At 41.6% G+C, this 27,500-nt stretch overlaps 1 protein-coding gene across 6 annotated transcripts in view; it reads left to right on the forward strand.

Annotated features, from left to right (window-relative positions):
• The window catches only part of LOC117737790 (transcription factor COE3-like), a 192,574-nt gene that overhangs the window by 13,217 nt on the left and 151,857 nt on the right, over positions 1-27,500 (forward strand). For all 6 annotated transcript variants that reach the window (XM_034543972.1, XM_034543971.1, XM_034543975.1 and 3 more), the window contains exons 2-5: positions 840-996; positions 2,490-2,553; positions 7,135-7,190; positions 14,308-14,381. In XM_034543972.1, the coding sequence (XP_034399863.1) occupies positions 840-996; positions 2,490-2,553; positions 7,135-7,190; positions 14,308-14,381 (351 nt within the window). The remainder of the gene's footprint in view (positions 1-839; positions 997-2,489; positions 2,554-7,134; positions 7,191-14,307; positions 14,382-27,500) is intronic.

Here is a 27,500-nt window from a genome sequence, read left to right on the forward strand (position 1 = left end):
TATTTGGCAGCTGTTGTTTTGAGCAGATTTCTGCTCCTCCTGCAGGAGCAGAAATCTGCTCCTCCTGCAGGAGCATCCATTTTATTTCAGGATTAATCAGGATTCTTTATACATTTGTTGTGTGTCTTTCTTCCTAAAATCAGCTGCTGACATTAACTCACTGATGTTTTTTATTTAAAGGTCTTTCATAGTTTTGCTTGTGAAGCAATAATGTGGCTTTAAATCAAAAGTACGACGACATCTGATCAACTTTAGGAGCTGAAATAAAAGCATAATCCCTTTTAAAGGATTAATGTCTCCTTTCTTTCTTTTTGAAAAGCACATTGGCAATAAAGTTCATTTTATTAAGCATTTCATTTGGAGATTTGTTTGCAATCCTTAAGAATCCTTTTAGATAATAATTATATTTGTATCAGTTCTGTTTGTATTCCTGCTCACAGCAAGTAAAAGTGTGTAATATATGTATATATATATATATATATATATATATATATATATATGATAAACAAAGATGGGCCCAACACAGCGCCTTGGGGAACCCCACAACTATGAAAAGTGCTGATCCAGGATCAGTTTAAACTATTTAGACGTGTTATCATCTCAACATCAAATACAGTTTATTACGTTCTTTTTGTGGTCATTAGTTAGACTCAGCATTCATTCCTCCTAACAAACTAACGATGTAAACAAAATAAGTTTACAATATCAACTTCAGAAAACCTGACAACAAACGAACAGAAACATCGTGACCTGTCCTCCTGCATCACCTGTCCTCCTGCTACCTGTTACCTGCACCCAGGTGTTTCCATAATGACACGCTGCTCCCCCCTGTGTTCCAGCGGCGTTGGTTTAGCCCGAGCTCACTTCGAGAAGCAGCCGCCCTCCAACCTCAGGAAGTCCAACTTCTTCCACTTCGTGCTGGCGCTGTACGACCGGCAGGGCCAGCCGGTGGAGATCGAGAGGACGTCCTACATCGACTTCGTGGAGAAGGACAAGGTGACGTAGAAGTTATGCTGTTGTTCCTTCATCATGTCATCTAACTAACTCTACTACTACTAGTACTACCTCTACTACTACTAGTACTACCTCTACTACTACTAGTACTAACTCTACTACTACTAGTACTAACTCTACTACTACTAGTACTAACTCTACTACTACTAGTACTAACTCTACTACTACTAGTACTAACTCTACTACTACTAGTACTAACTCTACTACTACTAGTACTAACTCTACTACTACTAGTACTAACTCTACTACTACTAGTACTAACTCTACTACTACTAGTACTAACTCTACTACTACTAGTCTACTAGTACTAACTCTACTACTACTAGTACTAACTCTACTACTACTAGTACTAACTCTACTACTACTAGTCTACTAGTACTAACTCTACTACTACTAGTACTAACTCTACTACTACTAGTACTAACTCTACTACTACTAGTACTAACTCTACTACTACTAGTCTACTAGTACTACCTCTACTACTACTAGTACTAACTCTACTACTACTAGTACTAACTCTACTACTACTAGTCTACTAGTACTAACTCTACTACTACTAGTACTAACTCTACTACTACTAGTACTAACTCTACTACTACTAGTACTAACTCTACTACTACTAGTACTAACTCTACTACTACTAGTACTAACTATACTACTACTAGTTCTACTACTACTGTTAATACTACTACTAGTTCTACTACTGTTAATACTACTACTAGTTCTACTACTGTTAATACTACTACTAGTATCCAGACAGGTTGAGGAGTGTTTGGTGTTTGATCGGCTGCCAGCTGGCACTAAAATCCTCTGCTCTGCTCCGCCCACTCACCTCTTGACCTCTAGTCTCTCGCCCCCCAACACACACACACACACACACACACACACACACACACACACACACACACACACACACTGGGACTGAGCCAACACTCCCAGCACAGAGCGACCGTCTGACGGAGACTGAAAGAAAAGAGAAAAGAGAGAGAGCTGAAATAAAAGAAAAAGAATAAAGCCTGAGAGAGAAAGAGGAGGAAGAGGAAGAGGAAGAGGAAGAGGAAGGGGTGAGGGAGGGTCGAGAGAAAAGAAACCGTAAAAGATGTCATCTTTTTAGATGTTTTTAAACAAAAATACTAATAAATTGAGCAAATTCAGAATTTATAAATAAATGTTAATACATGTAAATAAATAAATACTGTAAGTGTATGTAAACAATAAGTGTTAAATATCATAGTCAGTATAACTTTAACTAGTTACCTTTTAGTGTTATTAAAATATAACATTACTGAAGTTAATGTTTATCTTGTTGACACATAATCATCATGCATGTCTCGAAACTCACTGAGGAAAAACAAACAACAACAACAACAACAACAACCTCTGACCCCATCATGTCTTCATTTCCTTACGACCCAGCAGAGAACATGTACACACGTGTAACCGTGACAACACATGTTTGTGTGTTTGTGTGACAGGAATACAACGGAGAGAAGACCAACAACGGGATCCACTACAGGCTCCAGCTCCTCTACAGCAACGGTGAGACCTCCATGTGTGACCAGACCACCATGTGACCAGACCCAGACCACCATGTGACCAGACCCAGACCTCTATGTGTGACCAGACCTCTATATGTGACCAGACCACCATGTGACCAGACCTCCAGACCTCTATATGTGACCAGACCACCAGACCTCTATATGTGACCAGACCACCAGACCTCTATATGTGACCAGACCTCTATATGTGACCAGACCTCCAGACCTCTATATGTGACCAGACCTCTATGTGTGACCAGACCTCTATATGTGACCAGACCTCTATGTGTGACCAGACCTCTATATGTGACCAGACCCCTATGTGTGACCAGACCTCCAGACCTCTATATGTGACCAGACCTCCAGACCTCTATATGTGACCAGACCTCTATGTGTGACCAGACCTCTATATGTGACCAGACCTCTATGTGTGACCAGACCTCTATATGTGACCAGACCCCTATGTGTGACCAGACCTCCAGACCTCTATATGTGACCAGACCTCTATGTGTGACCAGACCTCTATATGTGACCAGACCTCTATGTGTGACCAGACCTCTATATGTGACCAGACCTCTATGTGTGACCAGACCACCAGACCTCTATATGTGACCAGACCTCTATATGTGACCAGACCTCTATATGTGACCAGACCTCTATGTGTGACCAGACCTCTATATGTGACCAGACCTCTATGTGTGACCAGACCACCAGACCTCTATATGTGACCAGACCTCTATATGTGACCAGACCTCTATGTGTGACCAGACCACCAGACCTCTATATGTGACCAGACCTCTATATGTGACCAGACCTCTATATGTGACCAGACCTCTATGTGTGACCAGACCTCTATATGTGACCAGACCTCTATGTGTGACCAGACCTCTATATGTGACCAGACCTCTATGTGTGACCAGACCACCAGACCTCTATATGTGACCAGACCTCTATATGTGACCAGACCTCTATATGTGACCAGACCTCTATGTGTGACCAGACCTCTATATGTGACCAGACCTCTATGTGTGACCAGACCACCAGACCTCTATATGTGACCAGACCTCTATATGTGACCAGACCTCTATGTGTGACCAGACCTCTATATGTGACCAGACCTCTATGTGTGACCAGACCTCTATATGTGACCAGACCTCTATATGTGACCAGACCTCTATATGTGACCAGACCTCTATATGTGACCAGACCTCTATATGTGACCAGACCTCTATATGTGACCAGACCTCTATGTGTGACCAGACCTCTATATGTGACCAGACCTCTATGTGTGACCAGACCTCTATATGTGACCAGACCTCTATATGTGACCAGACCTCTATATGTGACCAGACCTCTATGTGTGACCAGACCTCTATATGTGACCAGACCTCTATATGTGACCAGACCTCTATATGTGACCAGACCTCTATATGTGACCAGACCTCTATATGTGACCAGACCTCTATATGTGACCAGACCTCTATATGTACAGCACGATGCTCATTTAGAGTCCATAAAGCAGGGGACGCTTTAGGGCGGGGCTACAAGCTGATTGACAGTTTTGTCTCGGTGAACTTGGTGACGCTTTTAAAGGCTGTGATTGACAGCGTGGAGTTAAATGGCACCCTGTAGGTCAGGTGAGTCTTTGTTCAGCCGGAGTTCAGGTGCACTGCATTGATCGATTGAAGTGGAGCTAATGATCGAGGGGGGGGGAGGGGGGGGGGGGGGGGGGGGGCGGGGCGTCTGCATCGGGGTGAACTTTCCTGAGAACTGGAAGGATTTATATTAAAGGTCACAGCAGAAGATTTCTAGTGGAAGTGTGAGGATGGAAAAAAGTTTTTTATTATCAGGAGAGAGAGAGAGAAAACCTTTATTTCATTATTTCACATAAAACAATACGAACGATCAGAACATTGTACACAACAAACAAATAAACCAACAAATAAATCCAAAAACAACAACAAAAGGCTTTTGCCTTCAGTGTTGGCTCGCTGGCGTTTCTGAGCACCATTTGTGGTCCTGATGGTGGTCCTGAATAGTGGTCCTGATGGTGGTCCTGAATAGTGGTCCTGATGGTGGTCCTGAGACCCCATTCAGTGTCACAGCTCCGGTAAAGTCCGGTGGAGTCGGGAGCTTCCTCTTCCTTCTCCTCCTCCAGCATCTCCATCTCCATCTCGTCCTCCCCAGCAGGGAAGCCACCGCCTCCCAGTCCAGGACCGGCTACCTCCATCAGTCTCCTCTGGATCTCCGGCCCCGCCTGCTTGACGTACACCATCCTCCTTCAGCTCTTTATCAACCTATAACCCTCCTGAGGTGTAAAGCTTCTCCTGGTTTTATTGGCCATTTGGAGCCGAATGGACCTAGAGAGCTTCTGCGTACTAGAGAACTGGTCCTCTTTTGAAACCACTTCATCCTGGCCAAACTCTACTCTCCTGGGCTAACACCGCCATCAGAGAACCACCATCAGAGAAAACGTCCTCCTTCATAGCTGGACTCAGACTCAGACTTGGCCTGTGAGCTTTCGCCGGACTGCAGTCCTCCACCACCAGACTACAGTCCTCCAGTCCTCCAGTCCTCCAGTCCTCCACCACCAGACTGCAGTCCTCCACCACCAGACTACAGTCCTCCACCACCAGACTGCAGTCCTCCACCACCAGACTACAGTCCTCCAGTCCTCCAGTCCTCCAGTCCTCCACCACCAGACTACAGTCCTCCACCACCAGACTGCAGTCCTCCAGTCCTCCACCACCAGACTACAGTCCTCCAGTCCTCCACCACCAGACTACAGTCCTCCACCACCAGACTGCAGTCCTCCACCACCAGACTACAGTCCTCCACCACCAGACTACAGTCCTCCACCACCAGACTACAGTCCTCCACCACCAGACTACAGTCCTCCAGTCCTCCAGTCCTCCACCACCAGACTGCAGTCCTCCACCACCAGACTACAGTCCTCCACCGAGCATGAAGACCGGTTGCACCAACTGGCACACAAAACCCACTAAACCGCCTTGTGCACCCAGTAACACTCCAACACACACTACCACACACACACACACACACTACCACACCCACTACTACACACACTACAACACACACACTACAACACACACACACTACCACACCCACTACTACACACACTACAACACACACTACAACACACACTACAACACACACTACCACACCCACTACTACACACACTACAACACACACACACTACCACACCCACTACTACACACACTACAACACACACTACAACACACACACACTACCACACCCACTACTACACACACTACAACACACACTACAACACACACTACAACACACACTACCACACACACTACAACACACACTACAACACACACTACAACACACACTACAACACACACACTACCACGTGAACTGTATTTTGTCCATCGAGGTGTGTGAGGGGGGGCTAAAGGGAGGGGGGGTTAAAGGGAGGGGGGGCTAAAGGGGGGGGGGTTAAAGGGAGGGGGGGCTAAAAGGAGGGGGGGTTAAAGGGAGGGGGGGCTAAAGGGAGGGGGGGCTAAAGGGAGGGGGGGTTAAAGGGGGGGGGGGCTACAGGGAGGGGGGGCTAAAGGGGGGGGGGTTAAAGGGAGGGGGGGCTAAAAGGAGGGGGGGTTAAAGGAGGGGGGGTTAAAGGGGGGGGGGGTTAAAGGGAGGGGGGGCGCTCCGAGCCGCCAGACAAAGTGGGACATGACAGCGTTTCCACCGAGAGGCCGTGAATCTCTCCGCGTGCTAGTTAGCATCGTGCTAGTTAGCATCGCGCGCCGCTAACTGACCTCGCGACCCGGCGGACGGAGAGCCGCTCTGCACTCGGGAGTGAATCACGTCAATTAGAAAGGAGGAAAAATAAAGAAATGAATATATATAAACATAAAAAAGCTCCTCCGCACGGCATCGAACACAATTAGGGCGGCGCTCACTAACAGGTGTCCCCGCGAGCCGCCCCATGTCGCGCTCCGATGCCTAGCTAACAAAACACAAGTCGCCTGATTGATCTTTAATTTGTCGGAGAACGAGGATTCCTTGTTATCCTGGAGGAGAAAAGGCAGCGGGGGGGGGGCAGTTAAAGGCGGCGTGGCCTATAAATAATAAACAGCTCTGGAGCCGCGCTAATGTTTGTTTTTGCTATAGGGGGGGGGGGGGGGGGGGGGGGGGGTAGCTACAGAAAACATAAACACACGACCGGGACATAAATAATAACAGAATTCATTTACTGAACATTATGAGGATTCTCTTCTTTTCTTTGCATACCGACATCATATTAGCATAATGGCTAATGTGTGTGTGTGTTTGTGTGTGTGTGTGCGTTTGTGTGTGTTTGTGTGTGTGTGCGTTTGTGTGTTTGTGTGTGTGTGTGCGTTTGTGTGTTTGTGTGTGTGTGCGTTTGTGTGTTTGTGTGTGTGTGTGTGTTGGCGGTATAAATGTGTCATAAGGCCGGCAATTTGGCTCTGACTCAGATGGTTATTATTATTATTAATAATACTATTATTATAATTATTGTTGATATTATTACAATTATTATAATTATTATTATTGTTCTCATTGTGTGTTTCAGGCATCAGGACAGAACAGGATCTATTTGTCCGGCTGATCGACTCCATGACCAAACAGGTGAGGACAAGTTTCATAACTGTTATTATTGTGATTGTTACATGTTTTAAACTCCACAACAACAACAAACTCCACAACAACAACAAAGACCACAACAACAACAACAGCAGGAATTAAAGCGGACACTCGATGTGTTTGGGTTAAAAATGGAGCGAATAATCAATCACACTTTATTTAAAATATACCTCCTCCTCTTCCTCTTCCTCTTCCTCCTCCTCCTCCTCTTCCTCTTCCTCCTCCTCTTCCTCCTCCTCTTCCTCCTCCTCCTCAGCTTTGATGTCTTTTCCTTTCCAGCTGTGTCGCTCCTTCTTTAGCCAACTTCTCTGGTTTTCACTCACTCAGAACCCCGTGTGGGATTTGAACCTGTGAACAGTTTCAGTGTCCTCCTGGTGCAGCTACACCTCCTCCTGGTGCAGCTACACCTCCTCCTGTTATGTGCAGCTACACCTCCTCCTGGTGCAGTTCAATCACCAGGAGGCATGTCACCAATCGATGAACCAAGCGGCTCCTCCACAAAGCATCATGGAAACCGATCAATAACCTTAATGTGGCCCAGCGACGGCCCACTGGAGACAATGATCCAGACCCCCCCCTCATGTCTCCACCTTCACCTCCCACTACATGACACCCATTGGTCCACCTTCACCTCCCACTACATGACACCCATTGGTCCACCTTCACCTCCCACTACATGACACCCATTGGTCCACCTTCACCTCCCACTACATGACACCCCATGTCTCCACCTTCACCTCCCACTACATGACACCCATTGGTCCACCTTCACCTCCCACTACATGACACCCATTGGTCCACCTTCACCTCCCACTACATGACACCCCATGTCTCCACCTTCACCTCCCACTACATGACACCCATTGGTCCACCTTCACCTCCCACTACATGACACCCATTGGTCCACCTTCACCTCCCACTACATGACACCCCATGTCTCCACCTTCACCTCCCACTACATGACACCCATTGGTCCACCTTCACCTCCCACTACATGACACCCATTGGTCCACCTTCACCTCCCACTACATGACACCCCATGTCTCCACCTTCACCTCCCACTACATGACACCCCATTGGTCCACCTTCACCTCCCACTACATGACACCCATTGGTCCACCTTCACCTCCCACTACATGACACCCCATGTCTCCACCTTCACCTCCCACTACATGACACCCCATTGGTCCACCTTCACCTCCCACTACATGACACCCCATGTCTCCACCTTCACCTTCCACTACATGACACCCATTGGTCCACCTTCACCTCCCACTACATGACACCCATTGGTCCACCTTCACCTCCCACTACATGACACCCCATGTCTCCACCTTCACCTCCCACTACATGACACCCATTGGTCTACCTTCACCTCCCACTACATGACACCCATTGGTCCACCTTCACCTCCCACTACATGACACCCCATGTCTCCACCTTCACCTCCCACTACATGACACCCATTGGTCCACCTTCACCTCCCACTACATGACACCCATTGGTCCACCTTCACCTCCCACTACATGACACCCCATGTCTCCACCTTCACCTCCCACTACATGACACCCATTGGTCCACCTTCACCTCCCACTACATGACACCCCATGTCTCCACCTTCACCTCCCACTACATGACACCCATTGGTCTACCTTCACCTCCCACTACATGACACCCATTGGTCCACCTTCACCTCCCACTACATGACACCCCATGTCTCCACCTTCACCTCCCACTACATGACACCCATTGGTCCACCTTCACCTCCCACTACATGACACCCCATGTCTCCACCTTCACCTCCCACTACATGACACCCATTGGTCCACCTTCACCTCCCACTACATGACACCCCATGTCTCCACCTTCACCTCCCACTACATGACACCCATTGGTCCACCTTCACCTCCCACTACATGACACCCCATTGGTCCACCTTCACCTCCCACTACATGACACCCCATTGGTCCACCTTCACCTCCCACTACATGACACCCATTGGTCCACCTTCACCTCCCACTACATGACACCCATTGGTCCACCTTCACCTCCCACTACATGACACCCATTGGTCCACCTTCACCTCCCACTACATGACACCCCATGTCTCCACCTTCACCTCCCACTACATGACACCCCATGTCTCCACCTTCACCTCCCACTACATGACACCCATTGGTCCACCTTCACCTCCCACTACATGACACCCCATGTCTCCACCTTCACCTTCCACTACATGACACCCATTGGTCCACCTTCACCTTCCACTACATGACACCCATTGGTCCACCTTCACCTCCCACTACATGACACCCCATGTCTCCACCTTCACCTCCCACTACATGACACCCATTGGTCCACCTTCACCTCCCACTACATGACACCCCATTGGTCCACCTTCACCTCCCACTACATGACACCCCATTGGTCCACCTTCACCTCCCACTACATGACACCCCATTGGTCCACCTTCACCTCCCACTACATGACACCCATTGGTCCACCTTCACCTCCCACTACATGACACCCATTGGTCCACCTTCACCTCCCACTACATGACACCCATTGGTCCACCTTCACCTTCCACTACATGACACCCCATTGGTCCACCTTCACCTCCCACTACATGACACCCATTGGTCCACCTTCACCTCCCACTACATGACACCCCATTGGTCCACCTTCACCTCCCACTACATGACACCCATTGGTCCACCTTCACCTCCCACTACATGACACCCCATGTCTCCACCTTCACCTCCCACTACATGACACCCATTGGCCCACCTTCACCTCCCACTACATGACACCCCATTGGTCCACCTTCACCTACCACTACATGACACCCCATTGGTCCACCTTCACCTCCCACTACATGACACCCCATTGGTCCACCTTCACCTCCCACTACATGACACCCATTGGTCCACCTTCACCTCCCACTACATGACACCCCATTGGTCCACCTTCACCTCCCACTACATGACACCCATTGGTCCACCTTCACCTCCCACTACATGACACCCCATTGGTCCACCTTCACCTCCCACTACATGACACCCCATTGGTCCACCTTCACCTCCCACTACATGACACCCATTGGTCCACCTTCACCTCCCACTACATGACACCCCATTGGTCCACCTTCACCTCCCACTACATGACACCCATTGGTCTACCTTCACCTCCCACTACATGACACCCATTGGTCCACCTTCACCTCCCACTACATGACACCCCATTGGTCCACCTTCACCTCCCACTACATGACACCCATTGGTCTACCTTCACCTCCCACTACATGACACCCATTGGTCCACCTTCACCCCGCTATGGGCCTCGTGGAGGGCCCGTTAGGTCCGTGGGATTGTCAGAGCGAGGAGTGGCTGAATCACCGCCGCCGCTCTCCTCCAGCGAGTCTCAGAGGAAGAAGCGCTCGCCGTGACTTCAGCCGTCACGTCTCGACAGAAAGGTTTTATTTAATGTTCGCGAGCAGCGATCGAAACAACGCAGAGGAAACACACCTCTAGAACCCGTCGCAGCAGTCGACCCTGAAGCGCGAGACGAGATGTCCTCACTTTAACAAAATGTAACGGAACTTTTCACAAAATAAAGCAGTTTTCTAAAATTGTTCGAACTACAATTGTTGAAACATCTTTTAAAGTCCTCGCCGTTTGAAGACGCGATGGAGCTCAGAAATGTGTCCGTTGACCCACAAACGAGCGTGAAAGAGGACGTGCGGTCACACACACTCACGGGAGTATTGCATCACAAATGATGATGTATAAATATCGACCACCATACACAGTGTGTGTGTGTGTGTGAGTGTGTGTGTGTGTGTGTGTGTGTGTGTGTGTGTGATGCGATCCACATCCCTCCTGGTCAAACTGGAGCATTTTAATCCAGAGGAACAGAGTCGGGATCAGAATCAATAATGCAGAAGTGGTCGTTATCCTAAAAGTATTGTACCCCAGGGGTGTGTGTGTGTGTGTGTGTGTGTGTGTGTGTGTGCAGGGTGGAGGTCTGTTTTGACTATAAAGGTGGATGAGGTAGTGGTAGGTCATCGTAGGAAAAGAGGGGAGGAAAGGAGGGAGGATACACACACTTACTGGAGTTCATTTACAACCACCAGGGTATTACCTACACACACAGACACACACACACACAGACACACACACACACACACACACACAGACACACACACACACACACACACAAACACACAGCGGTCATCCGTCATCCGGACGCTGACGTGACAGCTCGGTGGGGGTGAGGCGGGTAGGAGGGTAGGGGGGCTTCATCCTGGGGCACAGCCCGCCATCTGGCAGGGAATTCTGGGAAGGCCGGAGGAGGCTGAGACCACCAAAAGGGGAGGTGGTTGGAGGCCATGTTTGACTTTGTTGTTGGTGCGGAGAGAGGGGTGGAGGGGGGGGGGGGGGTAGGACAAAATATTAGCAACACCTGCACATATCAACACGCTAACTGTCTCATTAGCTCACACAATCTGCCGATTCAGAAGCTCAATGAACTGGTTTACATGTGCAACATGTGTACTAAACTGGTTTACATGTGCAGTACATATGTACCAAACTGGTTTACATGTGCAACATGTGTACTAAACTCGTTTACTTGTGCAGTACATGTGTACTAAACTGGTTTACTTGTGCAGTACATGTGTACTAAACTGGTTTACATGTGCAGTACATGTGTACTAAACTGGTTTACATGTGCAACATGTGTACTAAACTGGTTTACTTGTGCAGTACATGTGTACTGAACTGGTTTACATGTGCAGTACATGTGTACTAAACCGGTTTACATGTGCAACATTTGTACTAAACTGGTTTAAATGTGCAGTACATGTGTTCTAAACTGGTTTACATGTGCAGTACATGTGTACTAAACTGGTTTACATGTGCAGTACATGTGTACTAAACTGGTTTAAATGTGCAGTACATGTGTACTAAACTGGTTTAAATGTGCAGTACATGTGTACTAAACTGGTTTACATGTGCAACATGTGTACTAAACTCGTTTAAATGCGCAGTACATGTGTACTAAACTGGTTTACATGTGCAGTACATGTGTACTAAACTGGTTTACTTGTGCAGTACATGTGTACTAAACTGGTTTACATGTGCAGTACATGTGTACTAAACTGGTTTAAATGCGCAGTACATGTGTACTAAACTGGTTTACATGTGCAGTACATGTGTACTAAACTGGTTTAAATGTGCAGTACATGTGTACTAAACTGGTTTACATGTGCAACATGTGTACTAAACTCGTTTAGATGTGCAGTACATGTGTACTAAACTGGTTTACATGTGCAGTACATGTGTACTAAACTGGTTTACATGTGCAACATGTGTACTAAACTGGTTTACATGTGCAGTACATGTGTACTAAACTGGTTTACATGTGCAGTACATGTGTACTAAACTGGTTTACTTGTGCAGTACATGTGTACTAAACTGGTTTACTTGTGCAGTACATGTGTACTAAACTGGTTTACTTGTGCAGTACATGTGTACTAAACTGGTTTACTTGTGCAGTACATGTGTACTAAACTGGTTTACATGTGCAGTACATGTGTACTAAACTGGTTTACATGTGCAGTACATGTGTACTAAACTGGTTTACTTGTGCAGTACATGTGTACTAAACTGGTTTACATGTGCAGTACATGTGTACTAAACTGGTTTACTTGTGCAGTACATGTGTACTAAACTGGTTTACTTGTGCAGTACATGTGTACTAAACTGGTTTAAATGTGCAGTACATGTGTACTAAACTGGTTTACTTGTGCAGTACATGTGTACTAAACTGGTTTACTTGTGCAGTACATGTGTACTAAACTGGTTTACATGTGCAGTACATGTGTACTAAACTGGTTTAAATGCGCAGTACATGTGTACTAAACTGGTTTACATGTGCAGTACATGTGTACTAAACTGGTTTAAATGTGCAGTACATGTGTACTAAACTGGTTTACATGTGCAACATGTGTACTAAACTCGTTTAGATGTGCAGTACATGTGTACTAAACTGGTTTACATGTGCAGTACATGTGTACTAAACTGGTTTACATGTGCAACATGTGTACTAAACTGGTTTACATGTGCAGTACATGTGTACTAAACTGGTTTACATGTGCAGTACATGTGTACTAAACTGGTTTACTTGTGCAGTACATGTGTACTAAACTGGTTTACTTGTGCAGTACATGTGTACTAAACTGGTTTACTTGTGCAGTACATGTGTACTAAACTGGTTTACTTGTGCAGTACATGTGTACTAAACTGGTTTACATGTGCAGTACATGTGTACTAAACTGGTTTACATGTGCAGTACATGTGTACTAAACTGGTTTACTTGTGCAGTACATGTGTACTAAACTGGTTTACATGTGCAGTACATGTGTACTAAACTGGTTTACATGTGCAACATGTGTACTAAACTGGTTTACATGTGCAGTACATGTGTACTAAACTGGTTTACATGTGCAGTACATGTGTACTAAACTGGTTTACTTGTGCAGTACATGTGTACTAAACTGGTTTACTTGTGCAGTACATGTGTACTAAACTGGTTTACTTGTGCAGTACATGTGTACTAAACTGGTTTACTTGTGCAGTACATGTGTACTAAACTGGTTTACATGTGCAGTACATGTGTACTAAACTGGTTTACATGTGCAGTACATGTGTACTAAACTGGTTTACTTGTGCAGTACATGTGTACTAAACTGGTTTACATGTGCAGTACATGTGTACTAAACTGGTTTACTTGTGCAGTACATGTGTACTAAACTGGTTTACTTGTGCAGTACATGTGTACTAAACTGGTTTAAATGTGCAGTACATGTGTACTAAACTGGTTTACTTGTGCAGTACATGTGTACTAAACTGGTTTAAATGTGCAGTACATGTGTACTAAACTGGTTTACTTGTGCAGTACATGTGTACTAAACTGGTTTACTTGTGCAGTACATGTGTTCTAAACTGGTTTAAATGTGCAACTGAAAACAACTAGTTTAGTGTTCATAACTCTGATATGTGTGTTTTATTCTCACTTCCTGTCTGTGTTTCTTTCACATCAGCCAATCCTCTACGAAGGTCAGGACAAGAACCCAGAGATGTGTCGCGTCCTCCTCACCCACGAGATCATGTGCAGGTAAGACCCATGAACCCTCATGAACCCCAAAGAACCCCCATGAACCCCCATGAACCCCCATGAACCCCAAAGAACCCCCATGAACCCCCATGAACCCCCATGAACCCCAAAGAACCCCCATGAACCCCAAAGAACCCCCATGAACCCCCATGAACCCCCATGAACCCCCATGAACCCCAAATAACCCCCATGAACCCCCATGAACCCCAAAGAACCCCCATGAACCCCCAATAACCCCCATGAACGCCCATGAACCCCCATGAACCCCCAATAACCCCCATGAACCCCTATGAACCCCCATGAACCCCAAAGAACCCCCATGAACCCCCATGAACCCCAATGAACCCCCATGAACCCCAAAGAACCCCCAATAACCCCTATGAACTGCTACTTTATACTTTATATAATAATAAACATACTTTAGTTACACTCCAGGTTCAGATTATAATTTTTAAAAATTAATAATATAATGCATATTAAATAAGATTAAATGAAGATGATTAATTATTACACACTTTAAACTATCATCAGTATATGAAGCCATTAAAATTAGCTCCACCTTTTTATTATTATTATAATTAAAACCCTTTGAGCTGCATTGTATGGATGAGAGATGGATTCTAGATACAGGAGGTGTGTGTGTGTGTGTGTGTGTGTGTGTGTGTGTGTGCGTGTGTGTGTGTGTGTGTGTCTAAGAGAAAAGAAGAGCAGCTGTTGGTTTGTCGTTCATCACACCAATCAACACGTTTCTTGCCCCGCGTGTCTCTGCTGCTGTCTGAGAGTTAATGGTTTTACTGGTTCAGTCTGAGGAGTGAAGAAGAAGAATGAGGGGAGGATAAAAATAGGAAACACACACACACACACACACACACACACACACACACACACACACACACACACACGTAACAAACACACACACCTGAAGCTGGAGTGTCAGAACGTCTTTGTGTGGTGGAGCCACACGAGAAAATACTGTATGTTTATTTTCTATTTATTTATTTCAACCTGATCTGGTTCAATAACCAACTGGTTCATCAGTGAACTGGTCCCAGTTGCAGTGAACTGGTTAAAGTGTCGAGATGAAAACACTGGTGTGGAGCTTTAGTCATGTTTGAAAGGCAACACATCTGGCTGACATGTAAATACACTGGTTTACATGCTCACTGGTTTATATCTGCAGTAAACTGGTGTTTAGTTGAGTAAACTGGTTTATATGTATAGTAAACTGGTGTTTAGTTGAGTAAACTGGTGTTTAGTTGAGTAAACTGGTTTATATCTGCAGTAAACTGGTGTTTAGTTGAGTAAACTGGTTTATATGTATAGTAAACTGGTGTTTAGTTGAGTAAACTGGTTTATATGTGCAGTAAACTGGTGTTTAGTTGAGTAAACTGGTGTTTAGTTGAGTAAACTGGTTTATATCTGCAGTAAACTGGTGTTTAGTTCAGTAAACTGGTTTATATGTATAGTAAACTGGTGTTTAGATGAGTAAACTGGTTTATATGTATAGTAAACTGGTGTTTAGTTGAGTAAACTGGTTTATATCTGCAGTAAACTGGTGTTTAGATGAGTAAACTGGTTTATATGTATAGTAAACTGGTGTTTAGTTGAGTAAACTGGTTTATATGTGCAGTAAACTGGTGTTTAGTTGAGTAAACTGGTTTATATGTATAGTAAACTGGTGTTTAGTTGAGTAAACTGGTTTATATGTGCAGTAAACTGGTGTTTAGTTGAGTAAACTGGTTTATATGTGCAGTAAACTGGTGTTTAGTTGAGTAAACTGGTTTATATGTATAGTAAACTGGTGTTTAGTTGAGTAAACTGGTTTATATGTATAGTAAACTGGTGTTTAGTTGAGTAAACTGGTTTATATGTATAGTAAACTGGTGTTTAGATGAGTAAACTGGTTTATATGTATAGTAAACTGGTGTTTAGATGAGTAAACTGGTTTATATGTGCAGTAAACTGGTGTTTAGTTGAGTAAACTGGTGTTTAGTTGAGTAAACTGGTTTATATCTGCAGTAAACTGGTGTTTAGTTGAGTAGACTGGTTTATATGTATAGTAAACTGGTGTTTAGATGAGTAAACTGGTTTATATGTGCAGTAAACTGGTGTTTAGTTGAGTAAACTGGTGTTTAGTTGAGTAAACTGGTTTATATCTGCAGGAAACTGGTGTTTAGTTGAGTAAACTGGTTTATATGTATAGTAAACTGGTGTTTAGTTGAGAAAACTGGTTTATATGTGCAGTAAACTGGTGTTTAATTGAGTAAACTGGTTTATATGTGCAGTAAACTGGTGTTTAGTTGAGTAAACTGGTTTATATCTGCAGTAAACTGGTTTATATGTGCAGTAAACTGGTGTTTAGTTGAGTAAACTGGTTTATATGTGCAGTAAACTGGTGTTTAGTTGAGTAAACTGGTTTATATGTATAGTAAACTGGTGTTTAGTTGAGTAAACTGGTTTATATCTGCAGTAAACTGGTGTTTAGTTGAGTAAACTGGTTTATATGTATAGTAAACTGGTGTTTAGTTGAGTAAACTGGTTTATATGTATAGTAAACTGGTGTTTAGTTGAGTAAACTGGTTTATATCTGCAGTAAACTGGTTTATATGTGCAGTAAACTGTTGTTTAGTTGAGTAAACTGGTTTATATGTATAGTAAACTGGTGTTTAGTTGAGTAAACTGGTTTATATGTATAGTAAACTGGTGTTTAGTTGAGTAAACTGGTTTATATCTGCAGTAAACTGTTGTTTAGTTGAGTAAACTGGTTTATATGTATAGTAAACTGGTGTTTAGTTGAGTAAACTGGTTTATATGTATAGTAAACTGGTGTTTAGTTGAGTAAACTGGTTTATATGTATAGTAAACTGGTGTTTAGTTGAGTAAACTGGTTTATATGTATAGTAAACTGGTGTTTAGTTGAGTAAACTGGTTTATATGTATAGTAAACTGGTGTTTAGTTGAGTAAACTGGTTTATATCTGCAGTAAACTGGTGTTTAGTTGAGTAAACTGGTTTATATGTATAGTAAACTGGTGTTTAGTTGAGTAAACTGGTTTATATCTGCAGTAAACTGGTTTATATGTGCAGTAAACTGTTGTTTAGTTGAGTAAACTGGTTTATATGTATAGTAAACTGGTGTTTAGTTGAGTAAACTGGTTTATATGTGCAGTAAACTGGTGTTTAGTTGAGTAAACTGGTTTATATGTATAGTAAACTGGTGTTTAGTTGAGTAAACTGGTTTATATGTATAGTAAACTGGTGTTTAGATAAGTAAACTGGTTTATATGTATAGTAAACTGGTGTTTAGTTGAGTAAACTGGTTTATATGTGCAGTAAACTGGTGTTTAGTTGAGTAAACTGGTTTATATGTATAGTAAACTGGTGTTTGGATGAGTAAACTGGTTTATATGTGCAGTAAACTGGTGTTTAGTTGAGTAAACTGGTTTATATGTATAGTAAACTGGTGTTTAGTTGAGTAAACTGGTTTATATGTGCAGTAAACTGGTGTTTAGTTGAGTAAACTGGTTTATATGTATAGTAAACTGGTGTTTAGATAAGTAAACTGGTTTATATGTATAGTAAACTGGTGTTTAGTTGAGTAAACTGGTTTATATCTGCAGTAAACTGGTGTTTAATTGAGTAAACTGGTTTATATCTGCAGTAAACTGGTGTTTAGTTGAGTAAACTGGTTTATATCTGCAGTAAACTGGTGTTTAGTTGAGTAAACTGGTTTATATGTGCAGTAAACTGGTGTTTAATTGAGTAAACTGGTTTATATGTGCAGTAAACTGGTGTTTAGTTGAGTAAACTGGTTTATATGTATAGTAAACTGGTGTTTAGTTGAGTAAACTGGTTTATATGTATAGTAAACTGGTGTTTAGTTGAGTAAACTGGTTTATATGTATAGTAAACTGGTGTTTAGTTGAGTAAACTGGTTTATATCTGCAGTAAACTGGTGTTTAGTTGAGTAAACTGGTTTATATGTATAGTAAACTGGTGTTTAGTTGAGTAAACTGGTTTATATCTGCAGTAAACTGGTTTATATGTGCAGTAAACTGTTGTTTAGTTGAGTAAACTGGTTTATATGTATAGTAAACTGGTGTTTAGTTGAGTAAACTGGTTTATATCTGCAGTAAACTGGTTTATATGTGCAGTAAACTGGTGTTTAGTTGAGTAAACTGGTTTATATGTATAGTAAACTGGTGTTTAGATAAGTAAACTGGTTTATATGTATAGTAAACTGGTGTTTAGTTGAGTAAACTGGTTTATATGTATAGTAAACTGGTGTTTAGTTGAGTAAACTGGTTTATATCAGCAGTAAACTGGTGTTTAGTTGAGTAAACTGGTTTATATGTATAGTAAACTGGTGTTTGGATGAGTAAACTGGTTTATATGTATAGTAAACTGGTGTTTAGTTGAGTAAACTGGTTTATATGTGCAGTAAACTGGTGTTTAGTTGAGTAAACTGGTTTATATGTGCAGTAAACTGGTGTTTAGTTGAGTAAACTGGTTTATATGTATAGTAAACTGGTGTTTAGTTGAGTAAACTGGTTTATATGTGCAGTAAACTGGTGTTTAGTTGAGTAAACTGGTTTATATGTATAGTAAACTGGTGTTTAGTTGAGTAAACTGGTTTATATGTGCAGTAAACTGGTGTTTAGTTGAGTAAACTGGTTTATATGTGCAGTAAACTGGTGTTTAGTTGAGTAAACTGGTTTATATGTATAGTAAACTGGTGTTTAGTTGAGTAAACTGGTTTATATGTGCAGTAAACTGGTGTTTAGTTGAGTAAACTGGTTTATATGTATAGTAAACTGGTGTTTAGATGAGTAAACTGGTGTTTAGATGAGTAAACTGGTGTTTAGTTGAGTAAACTGGTTTATATGTATAGTAAACTGGTGTTTAGATGAGTAAACTGGTGTTTAGATGAGTAAACTGGTGTTTAGTTGAGTAAACTGGTTTATATCTGCAGTAAACTGGTGTTTAGTTGAGTAAACTGGTTTATATGTATAGTAAACTGGTGTTTAGTTGAGTAAACTGGTTTATATCTGCAGTAAACTGGTGTTTAGTTGAGTAAACTGGTTTATATGTATAGTAAACTGGTGTTTAGTTGAGTAAACTGGTTTATATGTATAGTAAACTGGTGTTTAGATAAGTAAACTGGTTTATATGTGCAGTAAACTGGTGTTTAGTTGAGTAAACTGGTTTATATGTATAGTAAACTGGTGTTTAGATAAGTAAACTGGTTTATATGTGCAGTAAACTGGTGTTTAGTTGAGTAAACTGGTTTATATGTATAGTAAACTGGTGTTTAGTTGAGTAAACTGGTTTATATCTGCAGTAAACTGGTGTTTAGTTGAGTAAACTGGTTTATATGTATAGTAAACTGGTGTTTAGTTGAGTAAACTGGTTTATGTGTATAGTAAACTGGTGTTTAGATAAGTAAACTGGTTTATATGTATAGTAAACTGGTGTTTAGATGAGTAAACTGGTTTATATGTATAGTAAACTGGTGTTTAGTTGAGTAAACTGGTTTATATGTATAGTAAACTGGTGTTTAGATGAGTAAACTGGTTTATATGTATAGTAAACTGGTGTTTAGATAAGTAAACTGGTTTATATGTATAGTAAACTGGTGTTTAGATGAGTAAACTGGTTTATATGTATAGTAAACTGGTGTTTAGATAAGTAAACTGGTTTATATGTATAGTAAACTGGTGTTTAGTTGAGTAAACTGGTTTATATGTGCAGTAAACTGGTGTTTAGTTGAGTAAACTGGTTTATATGTGCAGTAAACTGGTGTTTAGTTGAATGAACTGGTTTATATCTGCAGTAAAGTTGTAAATATGTGAACTGGTTTAAATGTGCATACATTGGTATAAATATGCAGTAAACTGGTCTAAATTTGCATTAAATTGGTCATCTTTATACTGGTTTACATGTAAACGGGTATGTGAGATAAACTGGTTTCGTTGGGAATAGATTGATAAACATTGAACTGGTTTAAGTAACCAGTAGTCTTATCTCCTCCTTCAAACTTCAGTCATTATGTGATTGAGTGCGATTGTTAACCAGCTTCCCCCCGATGGATGCTGTGTTTCCATTCGCTAATGAGAGAGCGGCTCACTCTTTCCATCTCCGTCTCTCGGGTCGGCTTCCAGGTGAGAACGTCTACCTGGATCAAACTCAGCAGGTGGGGCCCCTGCTTCAGGGGGCGGGAAGCCCCGTCACCCTCTTACAGGGTCAACGGAACAAGAAACTAACGTCTCCTATTTACATTTAATTTGTTCTTTTAAAGGTATCTATCTACCTTTTTAAAGGTGTCTATCTTTTAAGGGTATCTATCTACCTTTTAAAAGTGTCTACCTTTTAAGGGTATCTATCTACCATTTAAAAGTGTCTGCCTTTTAAGGGTATCTACTGTATCTACCTTTTAAAGGTATCTAACTAACTTTTAAAGGTGTCTACCTGTATCTATCTACCTTTAAAAGGTGTCTACGTGTAGATTTCTTTAAAAGTGTCTACCTGTATCTACCTTTTAAAAGGTATCTACCTTTTAAATCTTCCTGTAGATACCTTTAAAAGGTATCTACCTTTAAAAGTCATCTTCCTGTAGATACCTTTTAAAGGTATCTACCTTCCAAAGTCATCTTCCTGTATCTACCTTTAAAAGGTATCTACCTTTAAAAGTCATCTTCCTGTAGATACCTTTAAAAGGTATCTACCTTTAAAAGTCATCTTCCTGTAGATACCTTTAAAAGGTATCTACCTTTTAAAGTCATCTTCCTGTAGATACCTTTGAGAGGTATCTACCTTTTAAAGTCACCTTCCTGTAGATACCTTTTAAAGGTAGATACCTTTTAAAGTCATCTTCCTGTAGATACCTTTGAGAGGTATCTACCTTTTAAAGTCACCTTCCTGTAGATACCTTTTAAAGGTAGATACCTTTTAAAGGTATCTACCTTTAAAAGGTATCTACAGGAAGGTGACTTTAAAAGGTATCTACCTATCTACAGGAAGATGACTTTAAAAGGTATCTACCTTTAAAAGGTATCTACAGGTAGATGACTTTAAAAGGTATCTACCTTTTAAAGTCATCTACCTGTAGATGACTTTAAAAGGTATCTACCTTTAAAAGGTATCTACAGGTAGATGACTTTAAAAGGTATCTACAGGTAGATGACTTTAAAAGGTATCTACCTTTTAAAGTCATCTACCTGTAGACGACCAGACACACTAAGAAGCCGTTTCTCTGTCGGTCTTTGTCTTCATTCAGGGAACGACTGAAAGGCCTCGAGGGATCCAGAGGAAGCATCCATTGAAATATATATGAAACGTTCCCCTCGTCGGCCTTCTAAATAGTCTAAACTGGTTCTTCAGTATTATTCAGGTTGTTAGACGTCCCTTTACTCGTAGGAATAGATTTGTGTACTTTTTAATTCTCTATTTGCTTCAACTCCTGGAAAAGGTGTTAATTTACGGAATGTTTCTTTAGGAAACCTTTTGCCTGCTCAGATACATTTAGCAACAATGTTGCTACTGAACGCATCATTGACGACATATCTCTCTTCTGCTCTTACGATACAATATGAACCTTTTCATGGTTTCGTTTGGACGGGATTTGGTTTTGCTGAAAGAAAGTTTTAGTTTCAATATAGACAACGTCAACGTTAAGACGCGTGTCGGCATAATTGATGAGAACGACGATTGGCGAACTCTGACCTCTGAACTCTGACCTAAACCTCCAGTCTGGTTTCTCTCAACACGTATTTGGGATATAAACCTAATTTAGGAAGGTGAAGTTCTGCTTTAAATCAAGATGTTTGTTGAAGACATTTTTCAGAAATAAGAGTGTGCGTGTGCGTGTGCGTGTGTGACCTCTCCATCATATCATAGCGGCACATTAACCATTCTTAAACGGGACTCTGCCGCTTTCCAAAACTACCAATCACAAATCAGCCAGGTTGGCACGGCGGCGCTGCCAGCGGGTCTGCTGGAGGCTCGCCAGCTCCATGAGCCCCGCTCTCCTCTCCTCGTCTCCTCGTCTCCTTTCCTCGCTCTCCCTCGCTGGCTGCCAGGCTTCAGGCGATGCTGAGAAAAAAATAAATAAATTAAAAAACCTGCTGCCACGCTCGCCGAGAGGAAGAGTGGCTTCCAGTTCGGGTCGGCGCCGGCTGTCTCTGCTGGCGGCGGCAGCGGCATCATCAGCCCTGGCTGCCGATGCCGTCGCTGCCGAGGCGTTCCAGGCCTTCGGGTAATTACAACACTTGCCCTTTGAAAGCGAGCCCTGGCGCTGCCGGCCCCCCGCCCCGCTCGGTGTTATCTGGACGCTGTGATCCGAGCGCCGGGGCCTCTGAAGCCAGCGCCGCAACCGTCCTCGGGGGAGCCTTTGAAGGCTCTCTCCCTCTTATTGGTTCTGTTTTTGGTGCGTGTGATAGCGGAGCGCCGACATGCCCGGACAAACCTTCCCTTTGTGCCCTTAAGTAGATTCCACTTGTGGCGACGTCTGAAGTGGCTGCTGAGCGCCGAGGAGGAGCAGCCAGCGGTAATGATGCCTGTGTGGCCCCGGCGACCGGCCAAGCTGGCTCCCGTGGATGAATTATTTTTAGGGCCCCAGTGTGTGTGTGTGAGTGTGTGTGTGTGTGTGTGTTTGTACAGCGACCTGAGGAGGCTCTCTGCAGAGTGACAACATACACAAACTGTTAGCTTTATTTTCCCCGTTTTTTAGGCTCTCTCGCTTACTCTCTCTCACACACACACACACACACACACACACGTTCACACACACTCACTCACTCTGGGCTTCACACTCCCTCTCAGGCCTGTGTGTGTGTTGTTGCTCTCAGTCATTAGCCGGCCGTGGTGTTAGCCTGTTTGCGGCCCGGGGGGAAACGTCATTAAGGCGATATTGTGGACGCTCAGCCAAGGTTTGTTTTTGTCTTTGGAAAGGGGCCCCGGGTCCCTGGAGGGGCCCCGGCCGTGCTCCTGGGGTCCAGTTTGTTTATAACACTTCTTTGGCAGTTTGGAGGAGGTTGTCACCACAGCGGCACCGGTGGGTTTCCAATGCTAATTGGTCTCCTGGAACTTTCACTAATGGTTCCAAGTAGCTGGGGGAATAAATTATTGTGGCGCGTTCTGTGGCAACAGTCACACACACACACACACACACACTCACACACTCACACACACACACACACACACAGACACACACACACACACACACACACACACACACACACACACACACACACACACACACACACACACACACACACACACACACCAATGGGACGTGGAGAGGGAGGCGGCGGGGACACAAACGCGGCGCTTATTTTCTGATTTTTCTGTACTTACGCGTTCAAACGGCGCGATAAATGATTCATAAAGCGCCTCGTTGGCATTCTCGGGTCCGCGAGCTCGACGCTTGTTTCTCAAATGGCATTTCGATTCGGGACAGCGTGGGGGCCAACGCGGCCGCGTAATTGGACGTCGCGGGTCGTCCGCGATGCGATTAATTTTTTAAGAATTACCGGAAGTTATGTTAATGAGCCTCGCAGCGGTTCCGAGAGACGGGAAGCAGACAGTCGTTGTTGTTAACCACCGACCGACGTTCACCGCGCACGTTCATTTTGACAAAGGAGTGCGAGGGGAGTGTGAGACGTGCGAATGTTCCTGAACGCCTCGCATCACACTTTATTAATAGTCTTCTGTCATATCTCTCATGTAAAAGAACGCTTTGACATCTTAGTAAGTTTCTTTGCTGCAGAGCCTCCTGTCAGAGTTATATATATATATATATAGTATGTATTATATACACATTATAGTGATAGATTATTATTACTGATGGATGGATGTGTTGGCAGTATTTTAATGTTTTAATAAATTCTGGGAATTTATTCAATAACAATGCAGTATATACAGTATATTATCAATGTAAAAAAGATGGTCACATGACTTGACGGATGTCCTACTAAACATTGAAAATAAATTAAGAAAACATTAAACCTTCAGATGTAGCAGGTAAAGATTTAAAATAGAAACCTGTAATTATAGGAACATTTATCCATGATCTATAATTGTGTCTTTAGATTAAATATAGTGGTTCAACATAAAAGAATTAGAATTATTTTAATTTATTTGGTAAATATTGACACGTTTTAACGATGTTAATCACCGTCTTAGTAAACTAAATTAATAAACTAAAATAAACTTTGTTATTAACGTACTTTGTTATGAAAGTACTTTAATATAAACATACTTTAATATAAACATACTTTAATATAAACGTACGTAAAGTATGTTTATACTTTAATATAAACGTACTTTAATATAAACATACTTTAATATAAACATACTTTAATATAAACGTACTTTAATATAAACATACTTTAATATAAACATACTTTAATATAAACGTACGTAAAGTATGTTTATACTTTAATATAAACGTACTTTAATATAAACATACTTTAATATAAACATACTTTAATATAAACATACTTTAATATAAACGTACGTAAAGTATGTTTATACTTTAATATAAACGTACTTTAATATAAACATACTTTAATATAAACGTACGTAAAGTATGTTTATACTTTAATATAAACATACTTTAATATAAACGTACTTTAATATAAACATACTTTAATATAAACATACTTTAATATAAACATACTTTAATATAAACGTACGTAAAGTATGTTTATACTTTAATATAAACATACTTTAATATAAACATACTTTAATATAAACGTACGTAAAGTATGTTTATACTTTAATATAAACATACTTTAATATAAACATACTTTAATATAAACATACTTTGATATAAACATACTTTGATATAAACGTACTTTAATATAAACGTACTTTAATATAAACGTACTTTGATATAAACGTACTTTGATATAAACATACTTTGATATAAACATACTTTAATATAAACGTACTTTGATATAAACGTACTTTGATATAAACGTACTTTGATATAAACATACTTTGATATAAACATACTTTAATATAAACATACTTTGATATAAACATACTTTAATATAAACGTACTTTGATATAAACGTACTTTGATATAAACGTACTTTGATATAAACATACTTTGATATAAACATACTTTGATATAAACGTACTTTGATATAAACGTACTTTGATATAAACGTACTTTAATATAAACATACTTTAATATAAACATACTTTAATATAAACGTACTTTAATATAAACGTACTTTGATATAAACATACTTTGATATAAACATACTTTAATATAAACGTACTTTGATATAAACGTACTTTGATATAAACGTACTTTGATATAAACGTACTTTAATATAAACATACTTTAATATAAACGTACTTTAATATAAACGTACTTTAATATAAACATACTTTAATATAAACATCCTTTAATATAAACGTACTTTAATATAAACGTACTTTAATATAAACATACTTTGATATAAACATACTTTAATATAAACGTACTTTAATATAAACGTACTTTGATATAAACATACTTTAATATAAACATACTTTAATATAAACATACTTTAATATAAACATACTTTGATATAAACATACTTTAATATAAACATTCTTTAATATAAACATACTTTAATATAAACATTCTTTAATATAAACATACTTTAATATAAACATTCTTTAATATAAACATACTTTGATATAAACGTACTTTGATATAAACGTACTTTAATATAAACATACTTTAATATAAACGTACTTTAATATAAACGTACTTTAATATAAACGTACTTTAATATAAACGTACTTTAATATAAACGTACTTTGATATAAACATACTTTAATATAAACATACTTTAATATAAACATACTTTAATATAAACATTCTTTAATATAAACGTACTTTAATATAAACGTACTTTAATATAAACGTACTTTAATATAAACATACTTTAATATAAACATACTTTAATATAAACATACTTTAATATAAACATTCTTTAATATAAACGTACTTTAATATAAACATACTTTAATATAAACATTCTTTAATATAAACGTACTTTAATATAAACATACTTTAATATAAACATACTTTAATATAAACATACTTTAATATAAACATACTTTGATATAAACGTACTTTGTTACTTTGTTGCTCCCCTGACTGACTCTCCCTGCGGTGCGTTCACTGACCTCCTCCAGCCGTCGGAGACTAACCGCAGCACACCGTCTGTCTGATGGATATTAATGCGTTGGCTTCAGTCTGCTGCTGTTCAACACGCCACACTGACCAGCGACACGAGAGCCTCGCTTGGCTCCGCCCGCCCCCCGTGGCGCTGAGACAGAAACCCAGCGCTCCCTCCAGATTCCTTCACAGACTCTGTTGGGTTTCACGTTGGAGTCGGAGGGCCGGCCGGATGAAAGGCCGGTTTGCCCTCTGGCTACCTGGACGGCTGTTTTGGCGAGCAGCTGCCCAGTTGGCTGGCTGGTTGTCAGGGGCCACGGCACCGGGGGTTGGGTTTGGGGGGGGGGGGTCCACAGTGGTGCCTCCATTGCTGGGTGTCATCCAACTGTTAGTGACCTTGGCTTGGACTCCACCCAGCTGGACAGACAGAGAGAGAGAGAGAGAGAGAGAGAGAGAGAGAGAGAGAGAGAGAGAGAGAGAGAGAGAGAGAGAGAGAGAGAGAGAGAGAGAGAGAGAGAGAGAGAGAGAGAGAGAGAGAGAGAGAGAGAGAGAGAGAGAGAGAGAGAGAGAGAGAGAGAGAGAGAGAGAGAGAGAGAGAGAGAGAGAGAGAGAGAGAGAGAGAGAGAGAGAGAGAGAGAGAGAGAGAGAGAGAGAGAGAGAGAGAGAGAGAGAGAGTTTTGAGGGGAAAAAAGGGCCACTTTTCAAAATAAAAGAATTTGGTAACACTTTATGTTTGGCAGGTCTGTAATTTCCTAATAATACATTGAAAGATTTCCTGGAGAGATGTCGTCTGTTTTGTAATTTCAGGGGAAGCAGAGATAAAGTTAAGCTTTCGGTGTTTGGAACAAGCTTTTTAAATGAGGTTTATTTCTGTTTTCTGTGCGTTGAAATACAAAAACATCCAGCGGGTCAGATGTGTGTGAATTATTATTATTATTG

The sequence above is a fragment of the Cyclopterus lumpus genome, chromosome 10 (assembly GCF_009769545.1).
Source record: "Cyclopterus lumpus isolate fCycLum1 chromosome 10, fCycLum1.pri, whole genome shotgun sequence".
Taxonomy (NCBI): domain Eukaryota; kingdom Metazoa; phylum Chordata; class Actinopteri; order Perciformes; family Cyclopteridae; genus Cyclopterus; species Cyclopterus lumpus.